Source organism: Nerophis lumbriciformis, linkage group LG09, assembly GCF_033978685.3.
Source record: "Nerophis lumbriciformis linkage group LG09, RoL_Nlum_v2.1, whole genome shotgun sequence".
NCBI lineage: Eukaryota > Metazoa > Chordata > Actinopteri > Syngnathiformes > Syngnathidae > Nerophis > Nerophis lumbriciformis.
Window position 1 is genome coordinate 32,142,973 of NC_084556.2, and position 25,135 is coordinate 32,168,107.

A 25,135-nucleotide genomic window follows, 5' to 3' on the forward strand; every position below is an offset into this window, starting at 1 on the left:
CCCCTTTCAGTGTTTGAGCCAAACACAGGGATCAAAGTAGAGGACAGTATTATTGTTCCTAGTTTACACTCAAATGAAACACGAATGTCCTGTTTAATTCATTTGAATCGATGTCAATAGGTGACATCGGTCGTAGCTAAGATGTGTTTTCATTATTGTTTGTTTGAACAAAGTAGTGAGGCTCTCCTTTTATAATATTTGGGGGCGTCAGTGTTTTTAGGGTTTTTTTTTTTTTTCAGAAAACGACTGCAGCAGGAGTCTCTCTAGTAAATGACCCCAGCCCCCTCTTCGTTTGCTATAGGAGATCTGCATCACTGAGTCATGGGCCTGCACATTAACATGATTGCTACATCAAATGCAGGAAGACACACTGCCTTCCCCGAACCAGCTACAGGCTCAAGAGCAAGGGGCTTTTAGTGCAAGTGCTCCAGACTTCAGAGATGAGCAAGAGCTCTTCCTCTGGTTAAATCCTCTAAGAAGGATGACCCAAATGTTCATTGACGATGCAAGCAAGGATTAATGGAAAATAAAGCGTGTCTCTGCAGGGTTGGTGAATTTATAACCTCATCCGTGCAACAACCTCACTTTGCTGTTGTAGTCCACCATTTTGTCTCCAAGCAACATTGGCGCGCGATTGTTAATTAGAAATGGGTAACCTGAAGCGGACAAAGTAGAGCCAAGATCAACAACACAAGCATGAACGCACAAAAGCAGGTTAAATATAATGAGTGAGTACTTTAAAAACAGAAACTCCACAAGCACATCAATACCACTACAGGTTAGTCCAAGTCAGCTAATGTAAGAGTAACAGTTTTTTTAAAAGACTAAGAACAGTTAATGCCTTTGAATAGTAGATTTCTTTTAAATTTTAAGTACACAAAGTTACACACTGGCAGTCAAAAAATATTGAGTTGGCAAAGTTCATTGCTTAACTTGAACCTAAATGTGAAGTTACTTCTTGTAATGTCATTTTTGTCTCACGCTCGTTTATTAAAAAGGGGGCCTACTTGTTCATCTTTCCAAAGTAATCACTGGAGCTCAAAAGCAACCCAGAGTGGTGAGCAGCAATGTTTACATATATGAATAAACACGTGTTTTAATAAATCGACCATTGCGCCACAATAGAATTTGAATGTTTATCATTCACAAAGACAGGAAAGAGAACACTGTTTTACCGTTTCTTCCAAATTAAGAAAATGATGTGTGTTCTAATCCTGGCATACTTGGTAATAAACGACAAAGATGACAATTTTTGGAAAAATGAGGATTCACAACCTTATCTTTTTGAACCTGCATATACAGAGGATGAACTGCTGCTTTGACGAAGAGAGGGTGAAAAGTTGCTGCAAACGGTAATCGAGAGAGTCAGGACTGTCATGCCTAGGCGGTGTAAATAAGGAGATTGCAAAGCTATGCCGATAAAAATTGAGTGCTTCTGCTGCAGTGAGTGGCACACAATGTTATTATCGATGGAAAGGCTTTGTCTATCTGCGAGGAGGACACTGCTCAAAGAAACTATGTCCCAATGAAAGTTTTACTGTTAGCGCTAACAAACCTGCAGAGGTAAAAAAACTTTTTCCACCTACCTAAAATTAACATCCCCAGCTTAACCAAACGGACAACTGCCTATTGAGTGAGTCACTATAATATTGAGGCAATACATCATGCTTGTTAGTATAACTACATAAACTGTCAAGCTCGCTGTGCACAAACAAAACATGAAATGTGGGCTAATACTTTACAGATACTGTAATACGATTGTTAATGTTTTTCAGTCAGTACAGATTTATGTCCTATCGATTTCAGCTGCATACACAAATGCTAGCTTTCCTCTTGCTAATGCCGTAGCAGTATGAGTTTTTCTGTGAGCAACGCGATGTGATACTACTAAGTCCAAAGTCATGACAAGTTGTTCCCGCGATTATATTAAACTATTTTTCGCTGGAAGCCGTCTTCACTGGAGCAAATACCTGCTATGCAATGCATTCAGAGAAGTGGGAGGAGCTTCACTGCACTAAGATTACACTTAAGGTGGATTGATGACATACAATGTAGATTGTTACTATGACTGCTTTAGTAAGATGGCATAAAATCTCAGCAGAAAGACGGCAGACAGGAACTTTAGAGTCATGTTTTATTGCAAACAGTCAGGTTTGTCGTCAAACTATGTCAAAACACCTTCTCAAACTAAATCACACACTTCAAGCTTCAAAATAAAAGCATCCCGTCTAACTACACTAATCAAATAAACATTTTTTACATTACAATCATCCTCTGTCAAAGATGTTTTGTAATGTCAGGGTTACCCCAAGATTGCCACTATATACGTTGGGGCATGGCTAGGGGTGTGGTCAATATGACATCATCTTATATATGACATGATTTTCTTTAAAAAGGCTTAACAAATGTTTTATGCATATCTAAAAAAATATTAGTGTTATTAGTTATTAATAATACCATTAATAATATTATGATTAACATTTTTCATAGAATCAATCAGAATAACAATCAGAATTAAACAAAGGGAATTTGACTTTGAAGACTGTGCTCTCTTTGTTCTATGCCTGTTTCAATTGTTGCTGCTTATTGTAAAATGTAACACAAGCTACACTATATTCTGCCCTCCCTGAATGTTGGAATTTAGTTTGCCAAGTATGTAAACGGTCCTTTGACAACTTCAGATGTTTTGTTGATATTCTTCACAATGAAGTCACTGTAAAACTAACCACACTAGAGAAAGTACATGCTATATAAACATGAAGTGCACATACATGTAGGACTCATGTTAGAATAATAATATTATTTGGAATAAACTAAAAAAAACAATACAATTATGCAAGATGAAGGTTGAGCTCTAATGCCGCTAGCCAAATGCTAGCGTACAATGGATAGACAATAGACAAGCTAACTTAAATGATCATGGCCAATCGCAGGGCACAGATAGACTATCATTCATACTCACAATCATACCTATAGACAATTTACAGTCTGCATGTGAGTGTGAATGTTGTCTATCTGTGTTGGCTCTGCAATGAGGTGGCGACTTGTCCAGGATGTACCCTGACTTCCGCCCGAGTGCAGATGGGATAAGCTCCAGCATGCCCGTGATCCCGAAAGGGACGAGCGGTAGAAAATAGATGGATGGATGGCAATGAACCTTACATGCTTATTTTGCGCCACAATCATTTACATGTAGGGGAAACACTAGTGTATATTCCTTATAACATGTTCTGGTTGATATTCCTCAATTACAGAATGATTATCAGGCTGAATATTACATGTTATTGATAAATAGAGAAGATTAAGACATTGTCATGAAGACCATTAACTTGTACAACACAAAATGCACAGAATATTACAAGCATTTATTCAGGTAGAAATATCATATTACCAAACATCTTTGACGATCAAACCATTGCAATTCACATTTTGTGTTATTAATGCGTGAAACAGGTATCTAAACATGGTGTATCTCCTCTCCTCTCCTCTGAATGCAAGTGCTCCTAAAGCAAGAATACAAATTCTGTATTCCTACAAAATAAAAAAACTGACAAGATATCAACGCACTGCAGGTATTTTTTTTTTATTGACATTAAAAGTGTGTTTATGTCCTTTTTGTATTGAGCTGTTTAGATAAGCGTAATGTTTAAAAAAACACCCCGCCTACCGCCCGAATACAGCTGAGATAGGCTCCAGCACCCCCGTGACGCCGAACAGGACAAGCGGTAAAAAATGGATGGATGGATAACTTTAAAGCAAACTAAATGTCCCCCCATGGACTTAAAAACTTGAAAATTATCTGTCTAGGGTACACTTATTAATGATTAAAAAGTATAACGGTCTGCGATTAATGGCAATTAATGTTGAGTTAAATATGAACAGAGTGCGATTAATTGCAAATAAATGTTTTAATCGTTTGACAGTCCTGTTACTACACTAGAGAAACAGTCACTCTGTGTTCACTTTCACAATAACATTGTCGTTACAACTTGGTTATTACACAGATTATGGAAAGAAAATGAAGTATTGTTGGCTGTTTACGAGTGATTTAGAGGCAGACTGGATTGTTCCCATTAGCAGTATTGCTAACCACCTGTAACGAGCCGATTTATACAAATTAGAATGAAAAAAAAACATGTCTTCTTGTCTCTCATAAGGATTGTAAACAATAGCCCAAAAAAAAAAAAAAGTTTATTTTTTTATTTTTTTTATTTGAGTGTCTAAATACGTTTCTCTTTTTCCGTTTTAATTTGTAATTGGTAAAAAATGTTTGTGTTTATTTAATGATAAAGAAAAACAAACGCAAACTCACTTCTATTTGTCAGATTTCTTCAAGTATAGATCGATCTCTCTGAGTTAAAAGAGCACAGCCTGTAGGTTTACTGTGAACAATTGAATATTTTAGTTGTTCTGACAGTAATGTGTTTATACAAGTTTAGATTGGGGAATGTCGTTTTTTATCAGGAAAAGAGGTTAATGTCTCTTGTATTCGTGTTAGAATTTAGGCGAGCTAGCGCTAAAATGCTTTTCCAGTAAATGAGCAGTGTCACCAGTCCGTGAGTTTACCAAAGTTTTATGAATAACGGTTTAACGATCATTTCAATTTAAAATGGTAATACTAAACGGGAGTTTTACCGCGGTTTATTGTCATTAGACCATATGTTAATTCAGATGGTATTGCAATCAACCAGGAAACAACAGACCGCTGTAACATACAAGACTTGTATTCATTTTAACGCCTTGTTTTTTTTTCAGTTACTGCTGAAAAAGTATTTTCTTGGTTTGATTGGTAACATGCAGCCACATCTTACCTCTGGATGTCAGAGATGAGCCACCATGCCCAAGCCCAGCCTCCGACAACATACGTCTTTTGATCCGAGCCACAGCAGCCACCTTAGAAGCAACACAAAAGACAACAGCGTCATATAGCTATCTTTAAATAAAGGAATAAACATAATGCAATCACAGCTGGTTCTAGGACAAATAAGCAAGTACAAAGGTGTGTGTGTGCTCACAATTTTTTTTCTTACTTAAAGCGGTCATACTATGATTTTTTTTTTTATACATTTAAAACACTTCAATGTGGTCTACATGACATGTATCGGTGGTTCTTGGTCCATAATTTTGCATAAATTATGTTTTACAGACCATCTTCGAACTGCTTTCTGACCATCTCTTCAAGATGCAATGTTTTGTGGGCGGTCAACTGCGTCTTCCCCCCGTCAGCCATGTATAGTGTCTACTGACAGATATAAGTTTGAACTATACGCTACTTTGTATTAGAAATGGCAACAGCGGAGGATGTGTATTCATGTACAAGCCAGTCTGCCCTACAACAAGAGAATAGAGAAAAGAAGGTGCTTATTGACTGCAGTGTCGGACTACAATGGCGGACTCCCGCAAATATATTATAATACTTAGTTGCGCCACCTGAGTTTTGCAACTACTTTAAAAATTAACAGGCTTTTTTGTTTGGTCACCTAAAGAGTTTCTTACTAAAAGTAGTTCATAACCATCTGGTATTGTAATGCAAAAACTTCATTGTCATGATTTTCTGCCGCTTGTCTGCTCTTTGTTGCAATTCCTGGTTTTTGGGTCATGCGGCAGAGCTACCTTTGCGCACACGTAATACCCATTACCTCCTGACTACTTAAGCTCTCCTGTTCATTTACTCGGCGCCAGTAGATTTCTGCTGGTTCACCCTTCCAGTCACGTTCATCTCCTCTGCTCTGGCTCCACTCTCGTTTCTGGTTCCTGAGGCTCTGTTGTGTAGTGTTAATTGTTTCTTCTCCACACCTTTTGTGTGCGTTTTCGTTTCTCCACATCTTTTGTGTGCACCCATAGTTGTTTTTCTTCACTCCTTTTACAGTGCATTTTTTAAAATCATTTTTAATATTTTTTCTCTACGTTGGGCTCCTACTTCGTCGAAAGCTGATCGTGACACTCATATCACAATTATTGTCGAATGTGCTTAAAAAGTGCTTACACACACTGAAATCGTTTAACTAACCTTTAGTTATAAAATACATAAATAAAAGCACAATCTGGAGGTTCGATGTGCACAATTGAATTGCTTAGTTGCTCAGACGGCAATGAGTTTATACAAGATTAGCTATAGCTAGTTACGGATGAGCACGCCAGCTGCTCGAGCTAGCTCAGCAAATTGCTAACGAGCGATTAGCACACTCGCTTGCGTCTCCAAGAAATGATCAGTATCACTAGTTCGTGACTTTAGCGAGGTGCGGTTACCAATCATGGTTTTACGATTGTTTTAATTTGAAAAGGTATTACTAACTGTCGTGAGTTTTACCGCTGTTTATCACTAACATAGGTAATCCTTACATCCCAAACCGCATGACATGAAAAGTAGACGTGGGAATCTTTGAGCACCTCACAATTCAATTCCGATTCTTGCAGTGACGATCCGATTTAGAATTGATTTTCGATTGGATTCAAAATTGATTCTAGATTCAACACAATTCTTATAGTATGTTATTTGGTATATAAATGATAACAAAACCTTTTCATAACAGGTTACAGGTTACAAGCTCCTCTTGGCTGCTAACGTACGACTTATACGCTCAGAGTTGGCTTAAAAGAAAAGTCTACTTAAAAATGTATTTAAACATTTTTTTTTACAAAAATCATGGAATGTTTATCAATCTAATTAAAGAAAACAAAGCTATTCAACCCATCCCAGCTTTACAATAATTAAGATACAAATTTACAAAAAAATTGAGAAGAGTTAGAAGAGTAAGTCCTGTCTTTTCGGTAGGGACGGCGTGGCGCAGTGGAAGAATGGCCGTGCGCGACCCGAGTGTCCCTGGTTCAATCCCCACCTAGTACCAACCTCGTCATGTCTGTTGTGTCCTGAGCAAGACACTTCACCCTTGCTCCTGATGGGTGCTGGTTAGCGCCTTGCATGGCAGCTCCCTCCATCAGTGTGTGAATGTGTGTGTGAATGGGTAAATGTGGAAGTAGTGTCAAAGCGCTTTGAGTACCTTGAAGGTAGAAAAGCGCTATTCAAGTACAACCCATTTATCATTTATAATGCCATCCAGACATTTGACAACATACAAATTGTTGGACAAACATTTTTTGTTATATCAACAGCTTTTTAACATTATTTGAATGTAGTAAAACCTTATTCAAACCAAATAAATGTTTAATAGTACAATTAACCATGACATAAATTGATTGTGTTATACTAAATCTCCTTAGGACTTTGATGTAATCTCTATGGATGGTAACTGCAAACTCAAGGCAATAGAAACAGTTTGTGGCCTTTTTAAATATACGGAGAGTCTCATTTGCGGACCTGCATTTGTACGTCTATCACAAGTGGCCTATCTGCTGGATACACTTGTTTATGCAAAATATGACAATCTGATTCTGGCCTAAATGAAATCCAACAACAGCACAGCATCCAAAAGTCACAAGAAATTATGGGTTTGAATCCAAAATCAGAGATTTGTAATACAGTCATAATAAGTGAAACTTGATTCCACTTTAACTAAGAAATTGCTTTTTGACTGAAATGAGTAACCACAGGTTTAAATTTGAACCATGCATGTTTCCATTATCAAATGTTGATGTCGCAATGTTTGCTCACGTGACACAACACTAGTAGAGTAAGTAGCCTTGTGCGTTTACTAATGTGTCAAAACAAAAATACATTTAGTCACTGTAAAAAACACATTCAATTATTTACTGTATCTTCAGTTTAATGCTGCAACGCAGGTTTGGGGGATTCATTAGCAACTGTGGTTGTGCAATGAAATAATGTTCTTGTGGCAGGATTATATTTCAAAGCAATATGTCTTAATCCAAACAATACAGTGTTGCAGAAATGAAGGGAACGGTTTGTGTCAGTTTAGTTGAGCAACACAAGCACCAATGAGTCTGGTTCCTCTCCAGTGTTTCGGGTCACATTCCCAGCTGTCACGTTAAACTGACAGAAACAGTACGGGGAGGAGCTCAACTATATTTACTGACAAACACACACGCCTAGATTTACCCCAAACACAATATATGAACTATTTAGGAACATTTCCATTAAGAGGGTTGCAAATAAAAACAACAAAAGAACTCTGCCAATTGTAAAAATGTCATCCTCCAAATGTAATCACTTGTTCCTTATCCCACTTCTGACATTTTGTGAAAGGACAGGTAGATTCAAATATGCCCAAAACTTCATAGATAGCTATAGTGAAGTGAAAGTAACAGAGTGAAGCCTCTTATCAGTCATCCAGTGTCTTTGTCTCTGTTGTTGGAGGGGGGTCGCAAGCATGCACAAACAGAAGTTGAAGTTTGTAACGTAAACCTAAGGTAAACCTAGTAATGCTCCGCATTAGCCCCTAATTTTAATAACTTTTTCCTTATCCCATTTCGGACATTTTCTGAACGGTAGATGAACATTTGCCAATAATGTTTTGAGCTAGAAACGGAGTGAATGCGCTTGTCTGTCCCCGCTGTCTTTGTTTCTGCAGGGCCGCTAGGATAAACACACAATTTGCAGACACAGCTAGAATGTGTCATCAACAGGCATTATCTTGATATAACGATAGTTATAAAAACTCTATCGTCAGCCAAATCTATATAATTTATATCATCCATCCATCCATCCATCTTCTTTCGCTTATCCGAGGTCGGGTCGCGGGGGCAGCAGCCTAAGCAGGGAAGCCCAGACTTCCCTCTCCCAAGCCACTTCGTCCAGCTCTTCCCGGAGGATCCCGAGGTGTTCCCAGGCCAGCCGGGAGACATAGTCTTCCCAACGTGTCCTGGGTCTTCCCCGTGGCCTCCTACCGGTCGAACGTGCCCTAAACACCTCCCTAGGGAGGCGTTCGGGTGGCATCCTGACCAGATGCCCGAACCGCCTCACCTGGCTCCTCTCGATGTGGAGGAGCAGCGGCTAAGCTAAGTTAAGTTAAAGTTAAAGCTAAAGTACCAATGATTGTCACACACACATAGGTGTGGTGAAATTGTCCTCTGCATTTGACCCATCCCCTTGATCACCCCCTGGGAGGTGAGGGGAGCAGTGGGCAGCAGCGGTGCCGTGCGCGGGAAAAAGAAGTGCGTCCAACGTGGGGCTCGAACCCACAACCCTGAGATTAAGAGTCTCATGCTCTACCGACTGAACTCCCCCCCGGATGGCAGAGCTTCTCACCCTATCTCTAAGGGAGAGCCCCGCCATCGGCGGAGGAAACTCATTTCGGTCGCTTGTACCCGTGATCTTGTCCTTTCGGTCATGACCCAAAGCTCATGACCATAGGTGAGGATGTAGATCGACCGGTAAATTGAGAGCTTTGCCTTCCGGTTCAGCTCCTTCTTCACCACAACGGATCGATACAGCGTCCGCATTACTGAAGACGCCGCACCGCCTGTCGATCGCACGATCCACTCTTCCCTCACTCGTGAACAAGACTCCGAGGCACTTGAACTCCTCCACTTGGGGCAGGGTCTCCTCCGCAACCCGGAGATGGCAGTCCACCCTTTTCTGGGCGAGAACCATGGACTCGGACTTGGAGGTGCTAATTCTCATCCCAGTCGCTTCACACTCAGCCGCGAACCGATCCAGTGAGAGCTGAAGATCCTGGCCAGATGAAGCCATCAGGACCACACCATCTGCAAAAAGCAGAGACCTAATCCTGCAGCCACCAAACCGGATCCCCTCAACGCCTTGACTGCGCCTAGAAATACTGTCCATAAAAGTTATGAACAGAATCGGTGACAAAGGGCAGCCTTGGTGGGGTCCAACCCTCACTGGAAACGTGTCCGACTTACTGCCGGCAATGCGGACCAAGCTCTGACACTGATCATACAGGGAGCGGACCGCCACAATCAGACAGTCCGATATCCCATACTCTCTAAGCACTCCCCACAGGACTTTCCGAGGGACACGGTCGAATGCCTTCTCCAAGTCCACAAAGCACATGTAGACTGGTTGGGCAAACTCCCATGCACCCTCAAGGACCCTGCCGAGAGTATAGAGCTGGTCCACAGTTCCACGATCAGGACGAAAACCACACTGTTCCTCCTGTATCCGAGGTTTGACTATCCGGCGTAGCCTCCTCTCCAGTACACCCGAATAGACCTTACCGGGAAGGCTGAGGAGTGTGATCCCACGATAGTTAGAACACACCCTCTAATTCCCCTTCTTAAAGAGAGGAACCACCACCCCGGTCTGCCAATCCAGAGGTACCGCCCCCGATGTCCACGCGATGCTGCAGAGTCTTGTCAACCAAGACAGCCCCACAGCATCCAGAGCCTTAAGGAACTTCAGGCGGATCTCATCTACCCCTGGGGCCTTGCCACCGAGGAGCTTTTTTAACTACCTCAGCAACCTCAGCCCCAGAAATAGAAGAGCCCACCACAGACTCCCCAGGCACTGCTTCCTCATAGGAAGACGTGTTGGTGGGATTGAGGAGGTCTTCGAAGTATTCCTTCCACAAATCCACAACATCCGCAGTCAAGGTCAGCAGAACACCATCCTCACCATACACGTGTCTATATCGCGTAAGAAAGGTTGGTTTTGCATAATAGGACCGCTATAACCCCGGATGATTACCTGAAAGTTGAGATAGGCATCAATCTTAACCAAAACCCTAATGAAAATGAGCGGGAAAGAAAATGGATGGGTGGATGTTTTCATATGACATTTCATACTTTTATCAAACAGAACTGTTGAGGTCCATCGTTGTTTGTTGTGACTACATTGACAATGATGCTTTCGTGCGTTTTAATAATGTGTATCGAGACATTAGTTGTGTTGTTGTTTTATTTGGTTGAGGAATAATAAGGAGATTAACAATACTGCAACATGTTGCCATAAATGCACCAACATTTTACAAAATGACTCCTTTGTAGGGCTGGACGATTATGGCAAAAATAATAATCACACGAATGTTTTGATTGAAACCACAACAAGTAAAATAATCCCATCCTCACCTACGATCACGGGTGCAAGCGGCCGAAATGAGTTTCCTCCGCCGGGTGGCTCTGTCATCCGTGAGGAGCTCAAAGTAAAGCCGCTGCTCCTCCACATCGAGAGGAGCCAGGTGAGGCAGTTCGGGCATCTGGTCAGGATGTCACCTTAACCCCTCCCTAAGGAGGTGTTTAGGGCACGTCCGACCGGTAGGAGGCCACGGGGAAGACCCAGGACACGTTGGGAAGACTAAGTCTCCCGGCTGGCCTGGGAACGCCTCGGGATTCCCCGAGAGGAGCTGGATAAAGTGGCTGGGGAAAGGGAAGTCTGGGCTTCCCTGCTTAGGCTGCTGCCCCCGCGACCCGACCTCGGATAAGCGGAAGAAAATGGATGGATGGATGAATGGATTGTAATCCTGATTAATTAAGAACTATTATTGTTAAAGAAGTGGTTTGATACAAATAAATTAACTCTCAATTTAAACAAAACTAAATGTATAATTGTGCCATTGATGCATGTAGAAAATTAAAAATAATTTATACTGAGATAGAAAGAGTGAATGAAATACCATTTATTGGGAGTACTTTTACAAAATTAGCTCAGTTGGAAGCATCATATAAACTCTATCAAGGCAAAGCTATGTAAATCTCTTGCAATAATATCTAAAGTCAAATAAATGCTAAATGGAAAAAAAACCCGATATATTTTATACTGTTCCCTGGTTCTCCCTTACATGATCTATGGCCTAGAAGTGTGGGAAAATACTTATAAAACAAATATTCATCCAATTAGTATCATTCAAAAAAGAATGATCCGCATTGTGAATAAAATGGCTTACATACAATTGAGCTTTTCATTAAATTAAAAGCACCAAAATATAAGGATTTGGTCGACTTTAAGACAGCACAATGTATGTATAACATAAACAATAACAAGTTACCAGTGTATATTCAGGGATTGTTTAACAAACGAGACTATGTTCATAATGCTTAAAAAAACATACTTGGGAACAAGTGCAAAGCAGCATTGTGTCTTTTGTTGGGATTAATGTACTGAGTAATTTGGACCAAGAGTTAAAAGACTGTAAAACGTTAATTCAATTTAAAAAATGTTTGAAGAAATCAATTGTAAAAAGAATATGTTGTAAATGGATGTTAAGGATGTAAAATTAACATGTCGGAACTTTTTCATATTTTTATTTTGTGATTAATGGAAAACAAAAAAATGACAATTGGTAGTTTTTTTCTATATCTGTTTTGTAAATACTCTGGGATAGGTGTAATAAGCTTCAGCTTCCATTTCAGACTATATATATATTAGAGAATGTCTTCTCTTCATCTGTCAAAATGTTTAAAAATGTCTGAATAAAAATGAAACTTGATAACTTGAAACTTGAATTACACAATTATTCATTAATTTGAAAACAAGTATTTATTGTACCACCAAAACTCAACTTTAAATAGTGTTTAAAAAAGCTGGATAAAAATCAGTAACGAATAAACCACATCAAGCAAAAAAATAATAATACCAATAGCAATACAATTAAATAACAATAGCAATATAAAAAACATTTTGTCCAGTTTGTTTTTAATTCTTTTTGTTCCCTTTTACACTTATTTTACCACCACAAAGTGTGTGTTTTGTGTGTCAAATAAAACTTAACAAAATGTTTGTTAATTAAATGCTAAAATCCTCACATTTATTAATACATCTTTGGACAATGTTGACCAGTATTTTAGGTCAAAGCATAATAATTGTGTAAATGTATCAATACGTACATTATGCTTGCGTATAGTATTTTTTTGAAACCGCAGTCAGACCGGGTGTGGCGCAACGCGCTATTATTGTGAAGGGGGAATTGTGCTGTGCTGTTGTAAGGAGTAAAGAGGCGACTTGTGGCTGTAAAAAAAATAAAAAAATAAAAAGATCAAACCTCTCAAATTGCGACCACTGTTTGTAGATTAATGTAACATCCACTATGTCGTTACAACAACACAAGAAGATGAGATGTGTTGTGGGTGCATGGATTGTTCCCGCCAGTTTAAGCTTCGTAGTTTAGTCGCTGTTTCAAGTGGCCGCCCCGACATTGTTGAGTTCAGGACGTTTGAGTGTATTGTGAATAAGTGAACTAATAATTTTCCCAAATAAATGTCTCTTCTCCTCACAATGACAACATTTCACTTACAATTATCTCAATTTCCCTGCACAACTTTGTGACTATGTCCACGGTTATGTGAACACGGAAATCATATGCCTTACTTCTTGTATTGAGTTTCGCAATAATTGATTATTGACTAGCGTTGTCCATCCATTTTCTACCGCTTGTCCCGTTCGGGGTCGCGGGGGGTGCTGGATCCTATCTCAGCTTCAATCGGGCGGGAGGCGGGGTACACCCTGGACAAGTCGACACCTCACCGCAGGGCCAACACAGATAAACAGATAACATTCACACTCACATTTACATACGAGGGACAATTTAGTGTTGCCAATCAACCTGTCCCCAGGTGCATGTCTTTGGAGGTGGGAGGAAGCTGGAGTACCCGGAGGGAACCCACGCAGTCACCGGGAGAACATGCAAACTCCACACAGAAAGATCCAGAGGCCAGCATTGAACCCAGGACCTTCGTAATGTGAGGCATTAACCCCTGTACCACCGTGTTGTTGCGTTGGGTCAAATAAAAATAGCAACCATGGTGACATCCCAAACTTCTAATAGAAGTGCTCTTTTTTCACTTATTGGTTCCTCATCGTGGAATTTTGCATGCATGTTGCGCGGCCCATTAATCATTTATTTTCGGAATCGTGAGAAGCCATAATCGAAATTGAAATTAAAATTTGATTAATTGTCCAGTCCTACCCCTTTGTTTCTTAAATTTTATGTTGAGAAAGTCAACTTAAGTGGGCACGTGTTAGTAACAAAGAAGAACCCGGTGAACCGGAACTTAATGAGTAAACTGGTCGACATTTAAAGTTTGCCAATTAAAGCAGGACTGACTTAAGCAGGTTCGCAAAACCGTCTTTCAAATCATGTTCTTGCTCCCCATAAGTTGCCGATTAACTCCTATTGCAAACAAGACTGGGTCGTTTGTGTTAATGCTAAATTGAGATATTCACAATCAGTAACTTAACTGTAAAGCAAAAGTAGACAACAGGCACAACATCTGTGTTTGAGAGCATGATTTAGTTGCAGCATTGGTATTTCTATGAAACGGTATGTAGTGTCACATGCTTTATTAACCAAATTTTGTCAATGCCAACAAGAGTCTTTAGCAATCCGATGAGCTACAGACTATTAATGCTCCAGTCTTTCCACCACTGGCATAACTGACATTCCTGACTGCATACTACCAAAGGCGGAGAGGGGGTTGTTTGAGTAAACTAATACCAATATACACACTTAAAATCCTGTAATCAGCTTTGACATGACAGGACAATTCTCGACTTGTAACCAACAAATAAACCTGAAATATCAACCATGGAGATTTTTACAGCATGTCAAAAAAGGAAATTCCAAAGTTGATAAGTATATCTCCACACAGCAGAGCCAGTCAAGTTTGGTCCCACGATATACAGCTTATGCCCACTTTTCTCTGTTCCTTTGTGTGGTTAGCACTGTCTTCACCATGGAAAATCCCCAGAGCAGATGCAGTTTTGTTATGTGATTTACAAACAAAAGCAAAGATCAGAGATTATTGAAGGTTCAATGTGCACTGCAACAACAATGAATCTGATTTAGTGTGCAATGTGTGCTTTGTGATTTAACATTGGGCTAGCATAATTATGCTTTAATAGAATCCAAATTGCACTTAAACGAATCAGCATTTAATTTAATTTTGGAGCGTCTTAGTGAAAAAATGATTGTGCAATGCAGTTTACGTGGTGACTTTTGTATGGCCCAGCATTGTGCACACTAGGAATGTAACAGTATAATAATTTCATATCATGGTTCTCGTGACCAAAATCATCACGGTTATCATTATTATTGTGGCATTGTTGAATGTGCTCAAAAAGTACTTATACACACAGTATTTTTTTTGTAAATAACTAAAATAAATATACACACTGTTAAATCATTTGACCAAGTACTTTTTTAAATAACTAAAATAAATTTACACACTATATCAATGTTCTGGTACCGGTACCAAAATGTACTTTTTTGATACTTTTCTAAATAAAGGAGACCAAAAAAAATGCCTTAATTTTAACAGAAAATCTTACGATATTTTAAACGTATGTTTCTGATTGCACTCAAAGAACAATTTTGGAAGATTAAAATAAAAATTTAAAGAATTAAACACACTGGGCTTTTTTGTTATTTGTTTTAAACTATTGTAGTGGCGTTCTGTACAAAAAGTGCACTTTAAAGGCCTACTGAAACCCACTACTACCGACCACGCAGTCTGATAGTTTATATATCAATGATGAAATCTTAACATTGCAACACATGCCAATGCAGCCGGGTTAGTTTACTAAAGTGCAATTTTAAATTTCGCGCGACATATCTTGCTGAAAACGTCTCGGTATGATGACGTCAGCGTGTGACGTCACGGATTGTGGAGGACATTTTGGGACAGCATGGTGGCCAGCTATTAAGTCGTCTGTTTTCATCGCAAAATTCCACAGTATTCTGGACATCTGTGTTGGTGAATCTTTTGCAATTTGTTCAATGAACAATGGAGACAGCAAAGAAGAAAGCTGTAGGAGGGAAGCGGTGTATTGCGGCCAACTTCAGCAACACAAACACGGCCGGTGTTTCATTGTTTACATTCCCGAAAGATTACAGTCAATCTTTACCATTGGCCTGTGGAGAACTGGGACAACAGAGACTCTTACCAGGAGGACTTTGAGTTGGATACGCAGACACGGTACCGTGAGTACGCTTCCAAACATTTGATCGCTTGCCCGTACGTGCGTGCCGCTATGTGCATGTCACGTACGTAATTTTGGGGACTTTGGGGAAATATATGTGCTGTATGAACTTTGGGGAGGTGAACGGTACTTTGGGCTGTGGGATTGAGTGTGTTGTGCAGGTGTTTGAGTTGTATTGGCGGGTTATATGGACCGGGGGGGGGAGGTGTTTGTTATGCGGTATTAATTTGTGGCATATTAAATATAAGTCTGGTTGTGTTGTGGCTAATAGAGTATATACTGTATATGTCTAGTGTTTATTTACTGTTTTAGTCATTCCCAGCTGAATATCAGGTCCCACCCGCCTCTCACAGCATCTTCCCTATCTGAATCGCTCCCACTGCACTCTAGTCCTTCACTCTCACTTTCCTCATCCACGAATCTATCATCCTCGCTCAAATTAATGGGGAAATCGTCGCTTTCTCGGTCCGAATCGCTCTCGCTGCTGGTGGCCATGATTGTAAACAATGTGCAGATGTGAGGAGCTCCACAACCTGTGACGTCACACTACTCGTCTGCTACTTCCGGTACAGGCAAGGCTTTTTTATCAGCGACCAAAAGTTGCGAACTTTATCGTTGATGTTCTCTACTAAATCCTTTCAGCAAAAATATGGCAATATCGCGAAATGATCAAGTATGACACATAGAATGGACCTGCTATCCCCGTTTAAATAAGAAAATCGCATTTCAGTAGGCCTTTAATTTAGTGTTGTTTTGATATGTCATCTTAGTGACATCATGCACAAAAGTGCACTCATAGCTTGTTTTAAAATGTCTCTGATAATCTTGCACTTTCTGTTTTGAAATGACATGAATGTTTGTGCCACTGCTTAATAACTGTTTAATAAATACAGTTTTGGTCAATTGACTTAGTTGTGATTTCCCTCTTTGCATGAAAGTTTAAAATGAGCATATATTAATGCAGTATGAACAAGAATGTTTTAATGTAGACACATAGAATCATCATACTGCTGTGATTATATGCATCAAGTGTTCATTCAAGGCTAAGGCATCGTGACATGTAGGGATGATGTTTGATAAGAAATTATCGAGTTCGAGCCCATTATCGAATCCTCTTATCGAACCGATTCCTTATCGGTTCTCTTATCGAATCCAGATAGGTTGTTGTGTATGGAAAAAAAACACAATATTTGGTTTAACAAAAGCTCACTATTATTTTATAAGAAAAAAATAAAATAAAATAAATAAATAAATATTGACTGTTACCCCCCTAAAAAAAAAAAAAATATTGACTGTTGTTACCCAAAGTATATTAAGTGGGATTTTTCAGAAAAACAAATATATACAGTAACACCAAAACAACCTCTCTCTGTGATCACTATAGGTGTATAAATAATAATATAGTGTTAAATAAAATCAGTCCCTTTGGCACAAAACTGAAAATAATACAGCTCTCCAAAAAGTGCACTTCTGCTGCTATTGGAACATATTAACTACACACACTATGACACTAAGAACACCACAGTCATCAATCAAAAATTCTTCCACCCTTACATGAGAGCGAAGCCTGGCAATAATTGCATATTGCCTGTTCTGCCCTCACTATACGTGTTGAGGTTATACAGCTTGGCAGACAGCTAACAAACAACCCAAAGCAGATTAATCCATTTAGGCTCTTTATTGATGTTGATCTTGCTTTGTCTTTTCCTATCTTTACTTTTGTCTTGCACTGGACTGTTATTTTTTTTTTTTAAACTGAAATACACACAATGACAAATGTATAAGCTATGTGATTCAATTAACATACTGAAATGTAATACACAATATATAAATATTAGCTTCACACAAATATACAGTACTATCATCAAACAAATACTTCTGAGTGTTGAAACTATTTCGATGGTGGGAATATACAACTGGCAGCCATTTTAAGTCCTCAAAACATCCATTGAAACAGTGCACAAAAATCATTTTTCAATAAACATCTTAGTATCAAACTTAACCACTTTCCACCTTAATATTGAGTTACATAAACAAGTTAAACAGTTTACTTACAGACTTATCTTTTCTAAGGCTTGTAAGAGCGAACACAACTTGTCTACTTCTCAATCGTCTCAACCCGGAAGTGCCCAAACTAATGACGCGTAGTATTTTCATATCGCCACAAGGTGTCAGTAAGAGTCTACAATCAAATGGGCATAACATTGCAGGTCCCACAGGGCATTTCCTGTACGTGGGAAGGGATTCGTTCCCAGGGATTCGAATGAAGAACCAACTCTTTTTCTTTACTATAGTGGCCTCGATAACGGGAGCCGGTTCTCAAAAAGGGATTTGAGTCCATGGAATCGGTTCTTTTCTTATCGAACAACCGGGAGAACCGATTTCGAACATCATCCCTAGTGACATGGCCTAAAAATATCGAGATATTGAAAAAAGGCCATATCGCCCAGCCCTACAACAACACGTTGCCATAAATGCACCAAAATTTTACAAAATGACTCCTTTGTAGGGCTGGACGATTATGACAAAAATAATAATCACGATTATTTTGATTGAAACCACAACAATTTTAGAAGATTGAAATAAAAATTTAAAAGCATTAAACACACTGGGTTTTCTTGTTGCGCTCAAAGAACAGTTTATAATTTTACATATTAAATATAGCATGCCATTATCTAAGATTAGGTTAGAATACAATAGAAAGCTTTATTGACATTGTATTGAATGCTTCATGATTTATAGTTGCCACTCTTGGTCTGTGCTTTAAGACAAATACAATTATTTGTAAATACTAAAAACAATACTATGGCTGAAACTAAACAAATAAGACATGTAGCAGATAAAAAACACATTGTTAAGGATAAAACACAAATTGTAAGAATTTGTAACACAATTCAGTCATTTCACTTGCATTAGTTTACACCAAGCGGCGCGGTTTTGACTGTGCTAATATTTGGCATCAAGATGTGCACAGCAGGGGATTGAGTTAACTATATTACCTTTAAACTCATTGTGCAGGTCTGGATGATTGTTATTTAAATGTTTGCCTAGGTTTGAAGCGCAGGTGATAATACTGTCTTGCCACTTTTGGCTAGGCATGTCTGAAAGAACTGCTTGCAGCGCGGCACTTCCGTGTTCAAAGTGTCACCTTGATCGATAGTTTTGAAGCCCAAATACCTCCATACAGCGCTTCACGCACCCTCTTTAATAACCAGTAGAATGACCTTTATATGCCATTTTTCTTCTCCTCACGGTTTCTGCTTGTGCGCTGTGTGTTTGTGTGTGCGCTGACACACTTAACATGTACCTCGGCTCTGTGCCTCACCGTTGCACAATAGCATACAGATGAAAAAAGTATCTGTATTTTTCAAAGGCAGTATAGTATTGTTTTTAATTCATTAGCACCGCGGTACTTTATAAGTACCGGTATACCGTACAACCATAATTACATTCGAAAACTCACGACTTTGCATGTTTTGTGTTTCTTATGCTTCACTGATAGTGTTTTAATCTTAGTATTTTATGTCTAAGACAGTGTTTTTCAACCACTGTGCCGCGGCACACTAGTGTGCCCTGAGATCCAGTCTGGTGTGTCGTGGGAGATGATCTAATTTCACCTATTTGGGTTAGAAATATTTTTTGCAAACCAGTAATTATAGTATGCAAATTATGTGTTGTTGTTGAGTGTCGGTGCTGTCTAGAGCTTGGCAGAGTAACCGTGTAATACTCATCCAAATCAGTAAGTGGCAGCCGGTAGCTAATTGCTTTGTAGATGTCGGAAACAACGGGAGGCAGCGTCCAGGTAAAAAGGTGTCTAATGCTTAAACCAAAAATAAACAAAAGGTGAGTGCCCCTAAGAAAAGGCATTTAAATTTGGGGAAGGCTATGCAGAACAAAACTAAAATTGAACTGGCTACAAAGTCAACAAAAACAGAATGCTGGACGACAGCAAAGACTTACCGTATTTTCCGCACTATTAGCCGCACCTAAAAACCACAAATTTTCTCAAAAGCTGACAGTGCGACTTATAACCCGGTGCGCTTTATATATGGATTAATATTAAGATTCATTTTCATAAAGTTTAGGTCTCGCAACTACGGTAAACAGCCGCCATCTTTTTTCCCCGTAGAAGAGGAAGCGCTTCTTCTTCTACGGTAAGCAACCGCCAAGGTAAGCACCCGCCCCCATAGAAGAGGAAGCGCTTCTTCTTCTACTGTAAGCAACCACCCGCCCCCATAGAAGAAGAAGCGCGCGGATATTACGTTTCATTTCATTTGTGTGTTTACATCTGTAAAGACCACAAAATGGCTCCTATTAAGAGACACGCGTACAACGCAGAATTCAAACTCAAGGCAATAAGTCACGCAGTAGAACACGGAAATAGAGCAGCAGCAAGAGAAGTGAACATAAATGGTGCGTAGGTAGAGGAAGCAGGGGTGCGTTTTCCGGCACAACACCGGACGACATACGCCAACATCTTCCAGTGGATTGTAAATGCCTGGGCGAATATATCGGTCTCAACTGTGGTCCGAGCTTTCCAGAAGGCAGGATTCACGGAACTGCTGCACAACAACAGCAACATTGACTCTAATGACTTCGACGAGACAGAGCCGGCCATTTTGGATGCCGTATTCGCCCAACTTTTTAATTCAGACACTGAAGAAGAATTCGAGGGATTTATGGATGAGGAATAATTTCAGAAAGTGAGCTTTAAATGTTTATTTTGTGTGTTGTGTGACATTAACGTTCGAGCAACGTTGAGTTTTACTATTTTTGTGATTGCACATTTGCACATTACATTTTGGGGGTGAACAGAGTTAGAACGCTGGTTTGTAATATATTATTAAAGTTTGACTGACCTATCTGACTGTTTTTTTGACATTCCCTTTAGCGCAGCGTAGGCGCGGCTTATAACCCGGGGCGGCTTATAGGTGAACAAAGTTTTGAAATATGCCATTCATTGAAGGTGCGGCTAATAACCCGGGGCGGCTTATAGTGCGGAAAATACGGTACTGTGGAGCAAACACGGCGTCCACAATGTACATCCGAACATGACATGACAATCAACAATGTCCACACAAAGAAGGATAAAAACAACTGAAATATTCTTGATTACTAAAACAAAGTAGATGCGGGAAATAACGCTCAAAAGAAGACATGAAACTACTACAGGAAAATACCAAAAAAAGAGAAAAAGCCACCAAAATAGGAGCACAAGACAAGAACTAAAACACACAGGAAAACAGCAAAAAACTCTAAATAAGTCACGGTGTGATGTGACAGGTTGTGACAATACACCTACTTTGAGACAAGAGCTATTGTGATGCATGGTTGGTTATGGTTTAAAGTCATATGCAACAATTGCGACGACTTTTTACTGTCAAATGAGTTTAGTTTTTTAATGATTTCTGTTTTTCAACGCAAAAAATGTGCCTTGGCTCAAAAAAGGTTGAAAAACACTGGTCTAAGAGAGCACATAATGTTCGTTCAATGTGTAATATCATAGTTGCTCAGACAGCAATGTGTTTATATAAGTTTAGATTGGAGTATGCTGTTTTTTAAAAGGGCCCTAAAATGCAAAACCAACTTTTCTTACTTATTTGTAACTGCTTACGTGTATTTGGGATCTGCAGAAGTCCCGAAAATTTGAAATCAAACCGTGGAGGCATTGCAAAGATATTTATAAAATCATCTTGCCTTCCTTCCTACTTCCCCCCAAACAAACCATTTGGAATTTGAACAATATGTGACGTTTTTCCCACCGGTGACGTCAGCGGATTATCCATATATGGCAGAAATTTACCCGAGGATCTTTGCGCAAATCCGCCATTTTTATTTTATGTACAAGCTTTTGTAGTTCGCACGACAACATGCCCAAGGTATGACCAGAAGAACGAAAATGCTCTGTTATAGGTTGTATCAACCAACACAGGTCACTACACACACCTCCAGTCTCATCTGAAAAATAAAACAAGTGCCTGGATATCTTTTTCATTTAGCGGCAATGCAGCTTCAACTGTGAGGAAGTGTCTCTTATGTTTTAGATGTGTTCTCTAATTGTGATTATTGTGACAATTTCAATATTTCAAGTACATGTAATTTAAAGTATGAAACGAGATTGTCAAATTTGAATTAGAGCGCATGAGTGTATGTCATACATAGCTCTGCTCTGCCACAAATTTTGATTGGCAACTAATTGGCTTTGTCCATCCATTCATTTTCTACCGCTTGTCCCTTTCGGGGGATGCTGGAGCCTATTTCAGCTGCATTCGGGCAGAAGGCGGTGTACACTTTTGTACAATTGGCTTTGTATTCTTTCTAATTACAGTTTCACACTTTGTTGCATTAAATTCCTGGTACAACACAACATGAGCCTGTTCCCTGGAGGAAGTGGCGTAACAGAGAGTTTAGTTAGCTGTGAATCCCAATATAGGACACAAAGTCACATTGAGTGTAACTAATAAAAATGTATAAATTACGGACCGCATGGTGGTTAGAGCTTTAAATACCGGCACATAGTTTCCGTATGGCTGCTGCAATAGAGCGCAGAAAAATATTAATGCACACATGTTAAAAGTACAATTTTAATGTTTAATGTTGATGTGTGCATTTATTAAAAAAAGGAAGATTGTTATGGAAAGCGGAAAATTGTTTTTACTATTTTCCCTAAAATATGCATTGAGGTTATAAAGTTTCGATCAATCGAACAAACTGATTGATAGATTATTCCATTACTGAAACATTCAATAAGCTAAATCACCAAAAATGATTCCCGGGCGCAGCCACCGCTGCTGCCCACTGCTCCCCTCACTTCCCAGGGGGTGATCAAGGGTGATGGGTCAAATGCAGAGAATAATTTCACCACACCTAGTGTGTGTGACAATCATTGGTACTTTAACTTTAACTACAGTCCAATACACTAACACGTGGTCTAATTTCTAAATGACCATTTAAAAAAAAAATTCAACTTAAAAGGGAACAGCACTCCTTTTGGAATTTTGCTTATTGTTCACAATCATGAGAGACATGACAATGGATGTTGTTTTTTTGCATTCTATATATTAAATATTTGCGATCAAAAGTTTGCTTACAATGGAGCCTATGGGAGCTGCGTAATTACGTCTATAAAGCCCTTATAAACTATAGGGGGAAACGTCTTTTCGTGTCTTTCTCGCCATTTCCGGGCCCTAAATGGCTGTCAAAGTGTACCAACTTGTCGAAATTACCTCCTCAGACTTCTTCTGTCCAGGTGACATGCATGATTTATTGCCGACAATAAACTTCCAGGGAGCAAAGAATACCAGAAAGCATCAGACTCCTCGATGATGTAAACATAGCGACAGATAGTAGTGATCACATCGTCGCTATAAATAGTTTGTCTGTGTTAGCGCTTATAATAACAATATTACTAATAATTGGTTAATAGTCAAGTCGCGAAATGTAAATGGAGTATTGTTGGCGGTTTTTGAATGGTTATTTATTGGACTTTATGGGCGAAATAGAGGACCTCCCAATGGCTCTGCTGTAAGCGAACTGTTATTTATGTTTATTTAATATTTACAATGCATGAAAAAAAATCCATCCGTCTTTCCTGATTGTGAAAGTTAAGCAAAATTTTAAAACAAAGTGCAGTTCCCCTTTAACGAGCAACAATAAAATCCTGCTTTTCTAAGGACGACTCATTAGCCTCGCTTACACCAACAGTTAACTGTTACTAGTAATTAACATTCACTTTAAAAAAAAAATCAAAATTTCCCAAACATTTGCAATTCAGCATTCACGTCTCATAAAAAAACAGTTAACACAAGCAAAAGTTTGAACCTGCAGCAATTATTTATATTTTTTATTCATATGTGTGATTGGGTTTGACATAAGATGATACACACAGCATATCAATGACAACTGCAGTTCGAAAATATTTGACGACGGGTTATAATTTTAAAAGTTGTCCGTGTATGGAATGACTAAATTCTGCCTTGTTTGTTGTTTGAAAACAGGTCTATTCAACTTAAAAACAGCAGAGCACTCCTGTGACTCTGACAAATTAAATAGACCACAATCAAATGAGGTTGGTTCTACGGAATATACAAAATAAGAATAATAGTGAAGGGAGAAGTCCTGGCTTTCTGAACATGTCTAGCATCAGCTGATAGCCACAATTCTACTGTTGTTGCACTGGCAAACAGGATGACTTTATGGGCCTCTCCCATGTAATCTAATTTATTCAGCTTCTGCAAGGAGTAGCCATGTTGTGCCACAATCAGCCTTCTTACAACCTTCATGCCTTATAGAAATATTTAATGAAAATAAAAAAATTTAAACAAGGAATAGGCCAATCTGAAATAAATAACATATGCAGTAGAATACAACGCAAACACAATATGCAATATTATTGCCATTAGAGCTACTATTGTAAACCGAATATTGACCTAGCGGTATATTTTGTACGCCAGCTAGTTAAAAGCAGCAACATATATTCAATGTAGATGTGTTAGGTGTATTAGTAAAGTAGTTTTGGGAGGAAATAAGGAGTAAATTATCGAGTGAAGAAAAGGAGAACGCCCCCCAAGGCCTGCCTTGAATCTCTTCATGGAGATCCTTCAGCCAGAAAGAGGCCGCCGAGCTTCGGAAGAAAAACAACACCCAAATGCAAGTTTCGTGTGTTTACCTGAAACCACCAGGGCTTCGTTAGGTCCAACGGTGTGGCAGTTTCCCATTTTAAAAAAAGAATATTAAAAACTAGACGATAAACACGACGCTATTGCGTTAGCCCCTTTCCCCACCAACGACTGGCTAGTATTTCTTCACAACAGCCATGCAGCAGCTTTCAGTCACACCCGTATCGATTTTCCCTTCCCACGGAGGATGGTCGATCAGCGTTTCCGCTTATGACTTTCAAAATAAAAATATATGTTTAAAGCAGATTGTTTGAGCTTTTATTTCCTTCCTACTATTTATTTTGTTTTACTACAACTTGACGTTTTTAAACACATTTATCGACCACTGCTCCCTTTTGGCAAATTTCCCAAACAGCATATGATATAATATTAAAATGGGTGTGGTAGATACCACTTTTCATCAATCCACACTTTTATTAAACCACAAAAACTGGAATATTAAACACAAGTAAATGTTGTTTTTTTAATGAACATTTGATGTGTAGTGCGGTGAACTAAACACCAGGCGAGGCATTGATACTTTTTTAAAAATTAAATTAAATTCATATGTGCCGCTCTAATCATTGTAATGATAATGATAATGGGTTGTACTTGTATAGCGCTTTTCTACCTTCAAGGTACTCAAAGCGCTTTGACACTACTTCCACATTTACCCATTCACACA

General features: G+C 39.1%; 1 protein-coding gene across 3 annotated transcripts in view; it reads right to left on the reverse strand.

Moving 5' to 3' along the window:
• Positions 1–24,653, reverse strand: part of LOC133608103 (flotillin-2a) — a 49,000-nt gene extending 24,347 nt beyond the window's left edge. The window contains exons 1-2 of one of the 3 annotated variants that reach the window (XM_061963304.2): positions 24,462–24,653; positions 4,812–4,893 (exon numbers count right to left, since the gene is read on the reverse strand). In XM_061963304.2, coding sequence (XP_061819288.1) covers positions 4,812–4,893; positions 24,462–24,510 — 131 coding nt within the window. In that variant the 5' untranslated portion in view covers positions 24,511–24,653. Of the gene's footprint in view, positions 1–4,811; positions 4,894–24,461 lie in introns of those variants that run through there. The other 2 variants (XM_061963303.2, XM_061961939.2) reach the window with 2 other exon arrangements.
• Positions 24,654–25,135: the final 482 nt, after the last annotated feature.